This window comes from Balaenoptera ricei, chromosome 13 (assembly GCF_028023285.1).
Source record: "Balaenoptera ricei isolate mBalRic1 chromosome 13, mBalRic1.hap2, whole genome shotgun sequence".
NCBI classification, from domain to species: domain Eukaryota; kingdom Metazoa; phylum Chordata; class Mammalia; order Artiodactyla; family Balaenopteridae; genus Balaenoptera; species Balaenoptera ricei.
Window position 1 is genome coordinate 57,165,216 of NC_082651.1, and position 13,157 is coordinate 57,178,372.

The following is a 13,157-nucleotide window of genomic DNA, read 5'->3' on the forward strand; positions in this document are numbered from 1 at the left end:
TTAAACAGGACACAAAAAGCACTAATCTAAAGGGGAAAATGATAAATTGGAATATATGAAGATTAAAAACTTTTGTTCATTAAAAGGCATCATTAAGATAGTGAAAAAGCAACTCACAGAGGGAGAGGATATATGCAATACACAGATCTGAAAAAGGACTTGTATCTAGCATGTATAATGCATTCCTACAAATCAACATGAAAAATATAGAACACGCAATGGGGAGAAGACTCCGATACTTCACAAAAAGAGAATATCCAAATGGCAAAATCAAAACCACATGAAAAGCTTCCCAATTTCTTAGACACTGGGTAAATGCAAATTAAAACCACCGTGTAACACCATCACACATACACCAGAATAATCCGAATAAAAAGGATGGCAGAAGCCACAGAAATAGACTCTATGAGACCGAGAGCGGGTGCCTAGAGACTGAGGGGTGAGTATCGGGAAATTGAAGGGTGGGCTGCGCAACAGGCTGGTTTGCATGAGTAAGTCTTTGGTTAGGGAAAGAGATGCCAGCAAACAGCTGGTCAGGCTGCTACCAACATAAGCGTCCCTAATGGGGCCCAGGGGATCCCTCTCCCCCAAACCCGCAACCTCACTACTCCCGACCATACCCCGGGTGACCTGGACCCACAGCAGTGCCAGAAGCTTCTAGAGGAAAGCAAGATGACGCAGGTGACGGTGGAGACGAGTGAGGGCAACTTGGAGATCAAAGCACTCCCACCGCCCCAGCTTCCGGTGGAGGGGGGAGCACCCTGCCCCCCAGAGCCCCACGGGCTGCGGCTCTACTCCCCAGATCCCAGTCGCTGGGGGTCGCGACCACGGAGCGGCCGAAGCGGGGCGGGAGGAGGTCGTGCCAGCCGGGGAGGGTGTGGAAGCAGCCTCTGCCTCTGCGGCAGCAGACAGCAGCCTGAAAAATGGCTTTCAGCGTGCAACTGGTGGGGAGAAGGCCCTAGAAACCTGTGGCACAGAGCGATCGGGGTCTGAGCTGATGATGACTGGGGCGAAGGCCGCGGAAGCGAAGACTGAAAGGGGCACCATCTTCTCAGAAGCAGTGGACGAGGAGGAGAGGGTTGAAGTGGAGGAGAAGCCAGTGGGTGAGGAAATGGAAATGGTGGAGGAGCACAGAGGGGTAAACGAGGTGAAGGACGAGGCAAGGCACCGGCCCAGAATGAGGGTCTCCACCTGAATCCCCTGGAGGCCATCCAGCTGGAACTGCACACCCTCAGGCTGACCGGGCCTTCCTCCAGTTCGGGCGCAATTTTGGGCGCATGCGTCAACACTACCTACAGTGGAGGAACATCCCGGGCTTCTGAGTCACTACCGTTCGGAACCACCCACAGCTATCTGCCCTGATTAGAGGCAGAGATGCAGAGATGTTCACGTACGTAGCGAATTAGGAGGTGAAGGAACTCAGACATCCTAGGATGGGGCTCAAGTTCAAGTTCTTCTTTCGAAGAAACCCATAATTCTTCTTTTGAAGAAACAACTGGACTGTGAAGGAATACCAGGTCAGATCCTCTGGGCACGTGGTGTTTCTTTCCACTCTGATCATATCACCCGGGCCATGAACCCCAGGCCTTCCTTCGTAGGAACCAAGACCTCATGTGCAGCTTCTTTGCCTGGTTTTCAGACCACAGACTTCCAGAGTCTGACAGGATTGCTGAGATTATCAAAGAGGACCTCTGGCCAACTCCACTGCAATACTACCTATGGGATGAAGGAGCCCATAGGGCTAGACTTCTCCAGACAAGGGAGCCAGTGGAGATACCCAGGCCCTTTGGGTTCCAATCTGGTTAACCTTTGCTCTTGGAAATACTCCCACACAGGTCCCCTACCACCTCCTGCCGGACCTAGGCCTTAGCAACTGCAAGGGTGTGCCTTTGGCTGATTTTGTGCTCACCTTTCTGCACCTTCCCTCCACTGGACATTGAGCTCCCCCAGCTTTCAAGATTGAGACCGTCGTGGCTATGCTGCTCCACTTCCCCGTGCCGTGCTGTTGTGCATTAACATCACATGCTGCGTGGCGGTAGTTCACACTCTTCTAAGCCAAGTAGATGATGCTACAGATGGCACTGCCTTTGTCTGCACCGCTTGGACCCTGTTTGTTCCCAAGGCTTCTGGTCTAGTTACTACCATCTGGATTTCCAGCTATTTTTAAGAGCCCGTTTTACTCATTCTGCTCCGCACATGGCCTGTGGACAATTGCTGGGCATTAATAAAGTCAAGAGGGAGACGCATTGGGCTGCTTGGTCTCCGGTTTATGCCACTCCGTTGCTCTTCCTGCTTCTCTGATCACCTAATGCTGCCTGCTACTGGCTACACCCACCCCCCTTAGGCTGCCACCTGCTGGATGAATATTTTCTAGACCATTGTCAGCTCCACTTTCTGGTTTTTGGTAAACAAGGATCTTCAGAACTGGTGGTAGACCCAGGCTTCCTGCCATCATATAAAAGACCTTTCTGTTTCTCCCCTAAAAGACCTCAATTCCTCACCATCACTCAGGAACCCTACTGACTGTCAGGCAAGTGGTTGAGGTGACAAGTTAGACCCTATTTGCATGGCAAGGATAACGATGGTGTCCTTGCTAAGTACCAGGCTTTCTCAGCCTCAACCAGTGAAGCCATACAAAAGTTAGGTACTTTTTTTTTTTTTTTTAATATTTATTTATTTATTTATTTTTAATTTTTGGCTGTGTTGGGTCTTCGTTTCTGTGCGAGGGCTTTCTCTAGTTGCGGCAAGCGGGGGCCACTCTTCATCACGGTGTGCGGGCCTCTCACTATCGCGGCCTCTCTTGTTGCGGAGCACAGGCTCCAGATGCACAGGCTCAGTAGTTGTGGCTCAGGGGCCTAGTTGCTCCGCGGCATGTGGGATCTTCCCAGACCAGGGCTCGAACCCGTGTCCCCTGCATTGGCAGGCAGATTCTCAACCACTGTGCCACCAGGGAAGCCTAAGTTAGGTACTTTTATATGTCTCCCTTCCTCATCCTGAATATGAAGAAGTGCCAGCAGTGCCAGGGTAGGTGTACAGTTTCTCTTCTATTTCTCATCTCCCTCTCTTTCTCATATCACTTCTATCTCTTTTTAAAAAGTGGTAGCTCAGAAGCATCTGCAGAAGCAGGCTTTTCGGTTTAACTTGGCTCTTTATTATTTCCAGAGGCAGAGAGATGATCCTGTAAAGGAGACTACCAGAGCTCTTAGTCCCTCTCTGCCTTCTTCCCAGCCCTCACCCATCTATAACAATGCCTAGTTGGTTTAAAGAAAGACATACATGGAATGAATGGATGGAAGAACTAAAGAGATTGTGATGGATGCCCGCCTTGAGAAGGAAAACTGAACAGACGGCCAGAGGCAGAAATGAGCCAGGGGAAATATGGGCCTAGAATAAACACAGGATTGACTGAGAGCCTGCAAGGAAGGGATACCTTCTCTTGTTAGTGGTGATAGGAGAAGTACTTTTCTCAGGATTGGGATGGGAGAATTGAAGGTGGTTGAAGTGCTAACTATGTTGCCGAAAGATGATTTTTTTAAAGAAATACAAACAATGCAACTTAGTGTGTTTTATGTAGAAAATTAATACCATGCCCTTAATTTCACTAGTATTTAGTAAAACCTTATTACTTTCTCTGTTTCTGTTTACTGGGAAGATGTGGTTGTATAGATTTTCTTTTGCTTTCAGTTAGGAACATTTGGAAGAATGTTAATTTCTTTCTGGTACAATATGGAGACTTTTTGTGAATATTCACACAGTTTTCAACTTGTTTCTGTTAAAACTGTATCTTTAGAAGTATAATTTGAATAACTTGGTCTTATCAGACTCTGAAGACTTTGGAAACTGTTGTCTTTATGGAAAAATAACCTACAAAAAAATTGTGGCTCTGATTGTCTTGACAATCCACCCTGGTAACAACTTAATAATTGATGTATTTCTTTTCCTAAATGGCAAAAATACTTGTGAGATTGCTCTGTAAAATTGGAAGTGTACCATTGGCATATTTATCTTTCCTTATGTGCACCTTGGTAAAATAAATGCACGTCAGTGTGGAAAAAAAACAAAACTAAACTAAAAGGATGAAAAATAACAAGGGTGGAAAAATACACAGAGAAACCAGAATGCTCATACACTGCTAGTGGAAGAGTAGCTTAGTACAGATACTTTAGAAAATTGTTTGGCAGTATCTGTACACACCCTCTGATCCAGTTCTGGGAATATACCCAACAGAAATACATGCATTGCATATATTCACAAAGACATGCATAAAAGTGTTTATAACAGCACAATTCTAAGAGCAGGGACTGCCCCAGCATCCATCAACAGTAGGAAAAATAAGTTTTGAAATACTCACACAATGGAATACTATGAGAAATAAAAAAACTGCCTACGTGCAATAATGTGAATGAATCTCACAAACATGAGGTTGGATGAAGGAAGCCGGTCACAAGAGTACATGCTGCTGTTTGGTAATTGCAATCATTGTTGCTTTTGTTGTGGTCATCCATGTACAATGCTTGGTGTCAGTCTATTTATCTCTTGTAAAAATAAAATACAGTGTGTGTGTGTGAAAAAAAAAAAAAGAGTACATGCTGTGTAATTCCATTTATATATGAATTTTAAGAACAGGTAAAACTAATCTATGGTGGTAGAAGTTGGAATAGTGGTTACTACCAAGAACAGTGAAGAGTCTGAGATTTTACCCTGCTTACAAACTATTATGTGTCCTGCCTAGTTAACAGCTGCTGAGTCAAGAGACAAAGAACCTTACAACTCAATAGCCAGTGTCAGTATTGCAGCAGCTTCTTGAGCCCTACTTCCTAATTATGCAACATGAAGAAAGTCAGGTGACACCTGCACACACACTGGGTTGCATTACAGGAGAGGAACCCTGAGTTTGGGTAACCTCAGTTTTATAATGGGAAGTAAACATGCCTACCCTTTGCTTTGAAGGGAGACATCTTTAACATACTAAACAGTATAATAAAAGACACAATCTCTATTTTTTCAAGACTTAAGCAAAACTGTCCTTTTCTCTGGAGAAAAACACTCTCTCTTGTCTTCCAAGGCTATTCAAATAAACTTGAAAGGGTACTCTGAACAAAGGCAGGTGGTATCTCTGCTCACAAGATGTGCAGAAGTATCAGAGACCCATGATAATTGTCTCCCAACAGTTGTGGGGTGGGGGCGGTACCTACTGGCCGGAAGGGAGGATGATGGTGGATTCTGAAGGGCTGGGGATGTCTGTCTTGATCTGGATGCTACATACATGGGTGTATTCAATTTGCAACACTTCATTGAGTTGTACATTTGTGAAACATATTTTTCTATATGTATATTTAATAAAATATGCTTGCTTAAGAAAAACAAAAATTAAAAAGAAACCCAAAGTAAGCAAAGAAAAATAAAGCAACAAAAACAACAAAAAAACCCCACCATCTTTCTGGAACTTCAATGCTAGAAAATGACTGGCCAATTTAAAAGTATGTTTCAGATTTTTGGGGGGTAGGCTGTAGGTCCATATATTAGAATTCTAATAGGATCATTTACTATACCACGAATGGTTAAAATCCATTTCCTGGGGGGGCGGGGAATTTTTATCTAGGTATGGGCCATCAACCTTTAGTGTTTATATTGCTCCTGATCTTTTTATCAACTGACTTTTATCAGAGTTGAGTTGTAAACAGTTTATTTAATTATGGTTTGTGATGGTTCATTTTCAAAGCGTAGTTCTTCCAGCTAAATAAATGATAAAAGCCAAATATTATTTAGTTCTGTTGTTCAGCAAGGATGATGCTATTTCTGAGATGGCCCCATCACATTCTTGCTTCTTAAGATGGTCTGCATCAAAGTTTCATATCCTTTCTTTTTAGCCCTCCCTCTTTGAGGTATAAATATTTCACTGAGTTAAAAACAGAATTTCAAACTACACCTTTGGCACATGCCATAGAAGACTGCAGTATTAATAGCAACAAAATCTTCTGTAAAACTAAAGAAATCATTTGGTTTGGCTTATTTGAGCAAAACCTTTCCATTTCTGTATATAACAAGGTATCTGGGGACAATAAGGATAATTCAGTGTTGAAAATGGCAGCAGGTTTGTTTTTTTTAACATAAGGAATATAAAAACATGTAATAATATGTAAGATTAACTTATTGCCTTTGAAACATAAGGTAGATTTAATTAGGCTTTTTACAATTCTTACTATCAATTCATATCACACATTATAATTTTAAATGGCATCCATATGGATGGCTTGCCCTGAATTTTCCAATGGCAAAATTTTCTCTTTGCTATTGGTAGCTAGAAGCATAAGAGATGCAGGATACTTTGATTTATGTAAAGGAGTCTAAAATTCAAGTTTAGTCTGTCTTACCAAAATAGATGAGGATGGGAAAGGTGGTAGGTGGGATTTTTAAATTTAGCATTAAACTAGAGTCTAGAGCATTAAACTAATAGTGCACTGAGTTATAAGTTGGGGCACCTGGGTTCTAAAGGGCTCTGCTGTAAACTAGGCAAACCAATTAATTCTAAAGATACAGTTTTCCTCATCTTTTTAGTAACAAGTTTGAAGCATCATTTCTTCAAAATCTGAAGATTTACTTACCCCTTAAATATAAGCTTTCCCCAAGGTTCTGTGGCCTCCCCCTGGCTTACTTTATCTCTGCTCTTCCTGGGTGACCTTAGCCACTTCCAGAGCTTCTGCCATCACCTTTGAGAAAATGACTCAAATTGGAATCTCCAACTCTTACTCTAAGATCAGGGTTTGACATGTCCTTTTGCACAATGTCTCCAGAATTGCTCTCTTCCTTTCCGTATCTATTTTTACTTCAACATCTCTTGTCTACATTACTAAAAATCTCTAGGCTTCCCTTCCTGAATCTGATCTTTCTCTTCCCATCATTCACACTACTGACAAAGTGATCTAATCCCTTTTGTACAAATATCCTTGTCAACACACCACTCCCTGCAAAAGGAAGTCCTAACACCCTACTATTGCATTCAAGGTCAGCTACAGCCAAGTCCCTCCCTAACATTCTTGCCAGTGTCTACTCACATTGGAGTCCTTGCTATTCCTCAAGCAGCCCATGCACTGTCTTGCCTCCGTGCCTTTGCTCATGATGTTCCCTCATCTTGGATTCTCTTCCCTACCTCCTTATCTTTGGAAATCCTACCATTCCTTCTAAATTCAATTCAAATGTCATCTCCTCTAAATAACCTCTAAAACCTCCTACTTCCCATAGCATTTTATTTCATACAAGTTTATATTTAAGTTAGTTCTTTATATGTGTTAGTAGTGTAGATAAGCCTTTGTCTCCCAATTTTAAGTTATTTAAGGGCCAAGATCATGTTTAGGTATCTTTTTCTTCTGTGATGAGTAAGACACAGTCCCTGTCTTCAAGTAGCCTACAGTCTTGCTTGGGAGCCAATGTACAGTGTAAGAAATGCTAAAATAAGTGCAAGCATAGAGTGCTATGGGACCATATAAGAGGACTATCCTGCCCCCCCAACCCTGAAGTTAGGAATATTAAGGAAGGCATATATTATAAAAGGTGGCTTTTAAGTTCCTCTCTAGACACCATACTAGACTGTAAGCTTCTTCACAGTATGGAATCTATTTTTTCATCTAATATATCTTTAAGGATATATATTTTATGTCTAGTACAAATTAGGCACTCCAGAATTACTTAATGAATGTGTAAGTAAAAGATGCCTGAGTCCTTTATGGCTCTAAATGTGTAGAGTATGAATCATATTAGTCTTTTGTAGTGGTTTATTCCACTTATTGGTGGAAAATGGTCAAAAAATAATTGGCTACTGAAAACCTAATTTAAAAAAGGTAATAACCTATTTTTAGGCTTGAGGTTTTAGGTAAGTGTTAATTGCCATGCCTGCCCAAATAATTCCCAAGAAAGAGGAGCCAGGGCAGACTTCAGTGAAATCCTTACAAGTACCTTAGTTCTAAGTCTCAGAAAGGAGGCTATGTCGATAACTGAGCTGTTTTGCAATTATAGATCCAAACTGAGTAAAAATTGTGATATTTGTTCCTTGACCTCTAACTTCATGTAATTTAAAGAAAAACAACAGGCTGTATTATGGCCCTTAACAATAAGCTATACTAATAATAGCTCTCATTTATTAAGGGCTTACATCATGGTACCACTGTGCTAAGCACTTCATGTGCATTATTCTCTTCTTATACAACTCTACAAGGTATTCGTGACTCCATTTGCAGATTAGGAAAACAGGACTCAGTTGAGATTATGTTACTTGTGTTCAGTCAGTCAGCCAGGCAGTGGTAAAGCCAGGACTCAAACCCAGGTCTGACTCCAGAGTCTAGTAACTATACATGGATAGAAATACTATCTTGTTTTACCGTAGAAAATAATTTGCCAAATGGCTACGATTTTTCCCATTTGTATACAAATTTTCTTAGCATATAAAATGTTTTACTACTTTCTATATTTATTAAAGTTATGACACATCAAAATCAGAAGTACAGTACTAATAATATAATTGTTTTTTTCCTTTGAAGATTGTAAACATATTATGACCTAATTTCTTTTGATATCTGAATACCACTCACAAATGAATATAAGACACAATGGCATTTATGACACATCTACTGTTGGTTCACATCCCTTTGCTAAAGGCACTGTCACAGCTAAAGCATATTTTCAGGTGTTCAAGTGGCTCCAGCAAGCTTTCGGCTTTAATTCCAGGAGTAACCAGCAGTATTTGGAAGACAATGCACTTTGTCCAAGAAGACCAACTCGCAGAGGTCTTCAGGGTGGGGAAGGGATTATGTCACTGTCTAAAAATCCTTAATAAACTTGGCTCCTCGGCAGTGGGGAAGAATGTAGAGCCAAGCCACACATGTGAGGTCCCAACAATGTGATGAAAAGAAAGGGATAAAATGGGAAAATCTCAAGGAAAATGCACAATGGAAGAGAAAAATAATCATAAGTTTTCAGTGTTAATTTTGTGTACCCAAAAGAACACTGGTGTGAGACCTAAGATACAATGATTTTTAGCTCCAGCTTGTTTTCCAATGTAATTTTGGGACTTCTGGGGGGAAGTGATTGGAATTTATTACTGTGACTGGAGTTTATTACTCATGATGGGAGTGAGGTGGACTAGAAAGTCTTAAGTTTCCTTTTAGAGCTTTGATCTTATCATGCTAGGGAGGCTGCAGATACACACGCCTGGGGCTTCATTATTTAGAAATACGTTTAAACTTAAGAAGTAGATGGATACCTTCTTAACTTGATAAAATATACCCTGGTCCTAAAGTGACCATCAAGCTTACTGGGGCAACAGTAGAGGCATCCCCACTAAAGTCAGGAACAAAGAAGGATGTTCACTTGTCACCACTATTACTTAACAGTACTGGATGTTAGACAATATGGTTAATAAGAGAAAGGAACTAGAAGTACAGAAATTCAGAGAAGGAAATGAAAACTATCACAATCTGTGATCATTATGGAAAACCTGAGATATTCAACTGAAAAAGTACTGTAAACAAGAAAATTTAGTAAGGTAGCATGATACAGAATTACTATATAGATATCAATACATTTCAGATGAACAAACATAGTGAGTTTAAAGTGAAATGGGGAAAGACTCCATTTATAATAGCAATAATGAAAGATGAAATATCTAATAAAAAAAACTTCAGAAATGTGTAAGATTTATGAATACAATTTTAAAGCATTCCTGAAGGAGACAAACGGAACAGCATGCCAAGTTCTTAGATAGGAAGTCTCAATCTCATAAAGTTGTTCTTCCTAAGCTAACTTAGAAATGTATTGTAATTACAATAACAAGGCCAAAACTTGAGGAAGGGGTCGGGGAGAGACAAGCAAATTCCAAAATACATTAAAAAAAGGATATCAACGAAGCCTCCAAAAATAAATACAAATCAAGGGGGCTATTTCTAACACTTATTATAATATAAAGCTACAGTAATTAAAAGTGTAGTCCTGGCACAAGAATAAACAAATGAATCAATAGGATGGAACAGGAAGTCTAGAAATAGACCCCAATGCATACAGAATTTGGCGTATAAACATGGCATGATAAACATGGCATCTGAAAGTGAGGAAAAGATGGACAACTCAAAAAATTGTCTAGACAACTGGAGAGACATTTTTAATAAAATTAAGTTGGATTCATGCCTCATGCTGTACACCAGGTAAATTCCACAGGAGCAAAGATTTAAACTTTAAAAATACAAAATAGTAAAAATATTATAAGAACACGAAGGAGAACTTCTTTATTAACTTGGAGTGGGGAGGCCTTTCTATTATTTAAAATCTGGAGGCATAAAGGAAAATATTGATAAATACAACTACTTGAAAAAAGTTTTTAATCTACATGGTAAAAATAAAATCCATAAGAAAGACAAAAGAAAAATCACAAACTGGAAATACATAAATTCATAACAAGCAAATTTTAGAATGGTGAGAAAGGATGTATACTAAAGGGCTGCAAATCACTGATTCAGGGATTTGCCAAAGAAGGAAGCTAACTTTGGATTATACAGTTGGCCGTCTGTATCCATGGGTTCCACATCCAAAGATTCAACCAATCACAGATTGAAAATATATATATATTTTTAATTCTAGGAAGTTCTAAAAAGCAAAACTTGAATTTGCCACATGCCAGCAACTATTTACATAGCATTTACATTGTAATAGGTATTATAAGTAATGTAGAGATGATTTAAAGTATACAGGAGGACGCGCATAGATTATATGCAAACAGTACACCATTTTATATAAGTGCCTTGAGCATCCTCGGATTTTGGTATCCATGGGGGAGGGGGGTGGTCCTGGAGCCAATCCCACTCGAGTACTGACGGATGACTGTATACTTTACCTAAAGCACCAAGTATATGTCAAATACAATCCTATTTTCCATTTTAACGGAGGAAATCAATAACCACACCACCACTGGGGCAAAATGAGTAGACAAGCCTGCAATTGTCTCAAGGACATCAGTGATGGGCCGGATCACCTCAGGATTACTAAATTCTGTAAGCATATCCTGTTTACCAAACCTGGTGGTTTCCATCCTGTTTGATGCTCTGCTGTAATTGCTGCAGACAGCAGTGACCTCACTGTGAAAGTCATTTCTGTAGTGGTGTGCATGGATTTGCACAGATTAACTCAAATGTTATGAATATGGCAAACCTGCCGTTACCTTCACCAAGCATGCAATGTAGTCATGGTGTCTGCACTTTTGTTAGGCCTGGTATAAATACATAGGTAATTTCTCCCATATACTATCATTTCATCTGAAACATTTTCACACTCTTAACAGCAATACATTTGATTAATAAATCTGGTACTATGGAATATGGTTTATCTCTTGAACAAAAACTTTATTTGATCATTCAAGAGAAGACTATGACTACTTCTTCTTCTCCTGACATAGATAAGTCTCTATCTCATAGAGGAAAAAATACAAAACCACAAAACTTTTTTGCAATCTCTTCCCCCATTTGACTTCAGATAGAAACAACACAATAATATCAGAGGTTTCAATTAAAGAAGTTTGAGGGAAAGCCCATGGTTATTGCACCTTGAATCTTTTCAGTCAATTTTTTTCAAGTTAGGCCTACCTCTTGATCACCTGAGAACACTTTTCAAATACATGTTATTAATAGAAGGTTTCTTTCTTAGCTTCAATATCACATTTAAAGCAGCTGGAAATTTTAGAACAGTCCAAGAACATACTTGTTATTTCCATGGAAACTTGGATAAGGGTCAGCTGGCTTATGTCATAAATAGTTTCCCATGATATGCCACAATTACAGATTAATTCAACTTATAATAACTGAACTGATTTAATTAAAAATGTTTTTACTCGCAGGCATTTGCCCAGAGGGGATAGGGTGCTTCACTCTGGTACTCCTTGCTCCAAGGGTGAAAAGAATATATTCTTTGGGCCACATCTATGGCACTTGCTCTCCAGCTAGCCAAAGGAAGAGAAAAGAACAAAAATAAAGGCTACCAGATTAAAAGTGAAGATTTTACCAAGAAAAATAAAAAGGTACAAAACCTCTTTACCTCAGTGAGAACAGAAATGCATCCCTTCAGCCTAAATGTTTTCTTTCCAGAATTACTAAAATAAAATAAAGTGCTAGATCTGGGTTCCATGGCAAAAGTAAAAGGTATCTTATTTTGCAGCCTAAGCCACTGAAGCCGGAAAAACACAGGCTGCTTGGTAATAAAAGCCCTAGGTCTAGCCCTCAGGGTTTCTCACTCCTACATCATTGTGTTCCTCACTCCATGTGCGGGAGGGCTGCTCATCTCAGAGCTGCTCGTCTAAATTGCACCCTTTGTAATATAAGCCTCAGTCTTGGGAATTTTCACTTGTTATGGTATTGATGAGGTAGGGGATGCTGCAACGACAAACTGCTGAGGACCAATAAAAATGGGAAAACTAAAAGTTAGAGAATGAGAAAGGTACTGATGTCTTCAGGTGTGCTACAGGAGCTCTGATGAGAGACAACTTTTTCAAGTTATTAGTCAGAAAAAGAAAAATCTTTTTTGGAACAGGAGAGTGAGTTCTCTAGGCCACAAAAGTTTTCAAGTTTTACTTTTTTGGGAAAAGACAATTTTCTTTTATGATTCTCTGCTTGCCATGTTTCAGTACACATGTAGACTGATTCCTGAATGAGGTGTGTTTTCCACCATAAATTAATCAACTGATACCTAGTTTTTCACTCTCTTCTTAGTTCAAGTATTGTGACTTCATTCCTCATCTAAAATTTAGTTTCTAAAAATACACTACTGAGATATGGTGATACTCCCTTCCCCCAACACTTCTGTGGAGACGCTCAATCCTACCCACCTTCATTAGAATAACCCCAGACCAACATCTTACCTAACCATGGAATTGTCCAAAGAGACTGTATTCACATGCACACCAACTTTTAACTCCCCACAGTTACTCCACCCACTAGCAGATATAACTAGATAAAAATGTTAAATTTCTGCAACTTAAAGTAATAATACTAATGAATAAATTAAAGTCAAGCAACAGACTGAGGAGAAATATTTGCCACATACGTAACAGACAAAATTATTATCCAAAATAAATGAAAACTCCTACGAATCAAGAATAAAAAAGTAAAATACCGCAACAAGGA

At 39.8% G+C, this 13,157-nt stretch overlaps 2 protein-coding genes across 2 annotated transcripts in view; one reads left to right on the plus strand and one right to left on the minus strand.

Annotated features, from left to right (window-relative positions):
- The window catches only part of TSPYL6 (TSPY like 6), a 43,174-nt gene extending 41,368 nt beyond the window's left edge, over positions 1-1,806 (plus strand). Inside the window, 4 exon segments of the mRNA XM_059943460.1 lie at positions 739-1,172; positions 1,175-1,222; positions 1,225-1,558; positions 1,560-1,806. Of these exon segments, the coding sequence (XP_059799443.1) occupies positions 739-1,172; positions 1,175-1,222; positions 1,225-1,558; positions 1,560-1,806 (1,063 nt within the window).
- ACYP2 (acylphosphatase 2) overlaps positions 1-13,157 on the minus strand; it is a 172,484-nt gene that overhangs the window by 43,629 nt on the left and 115,698 nt on the right. The window lies entirely within an intron of this gene.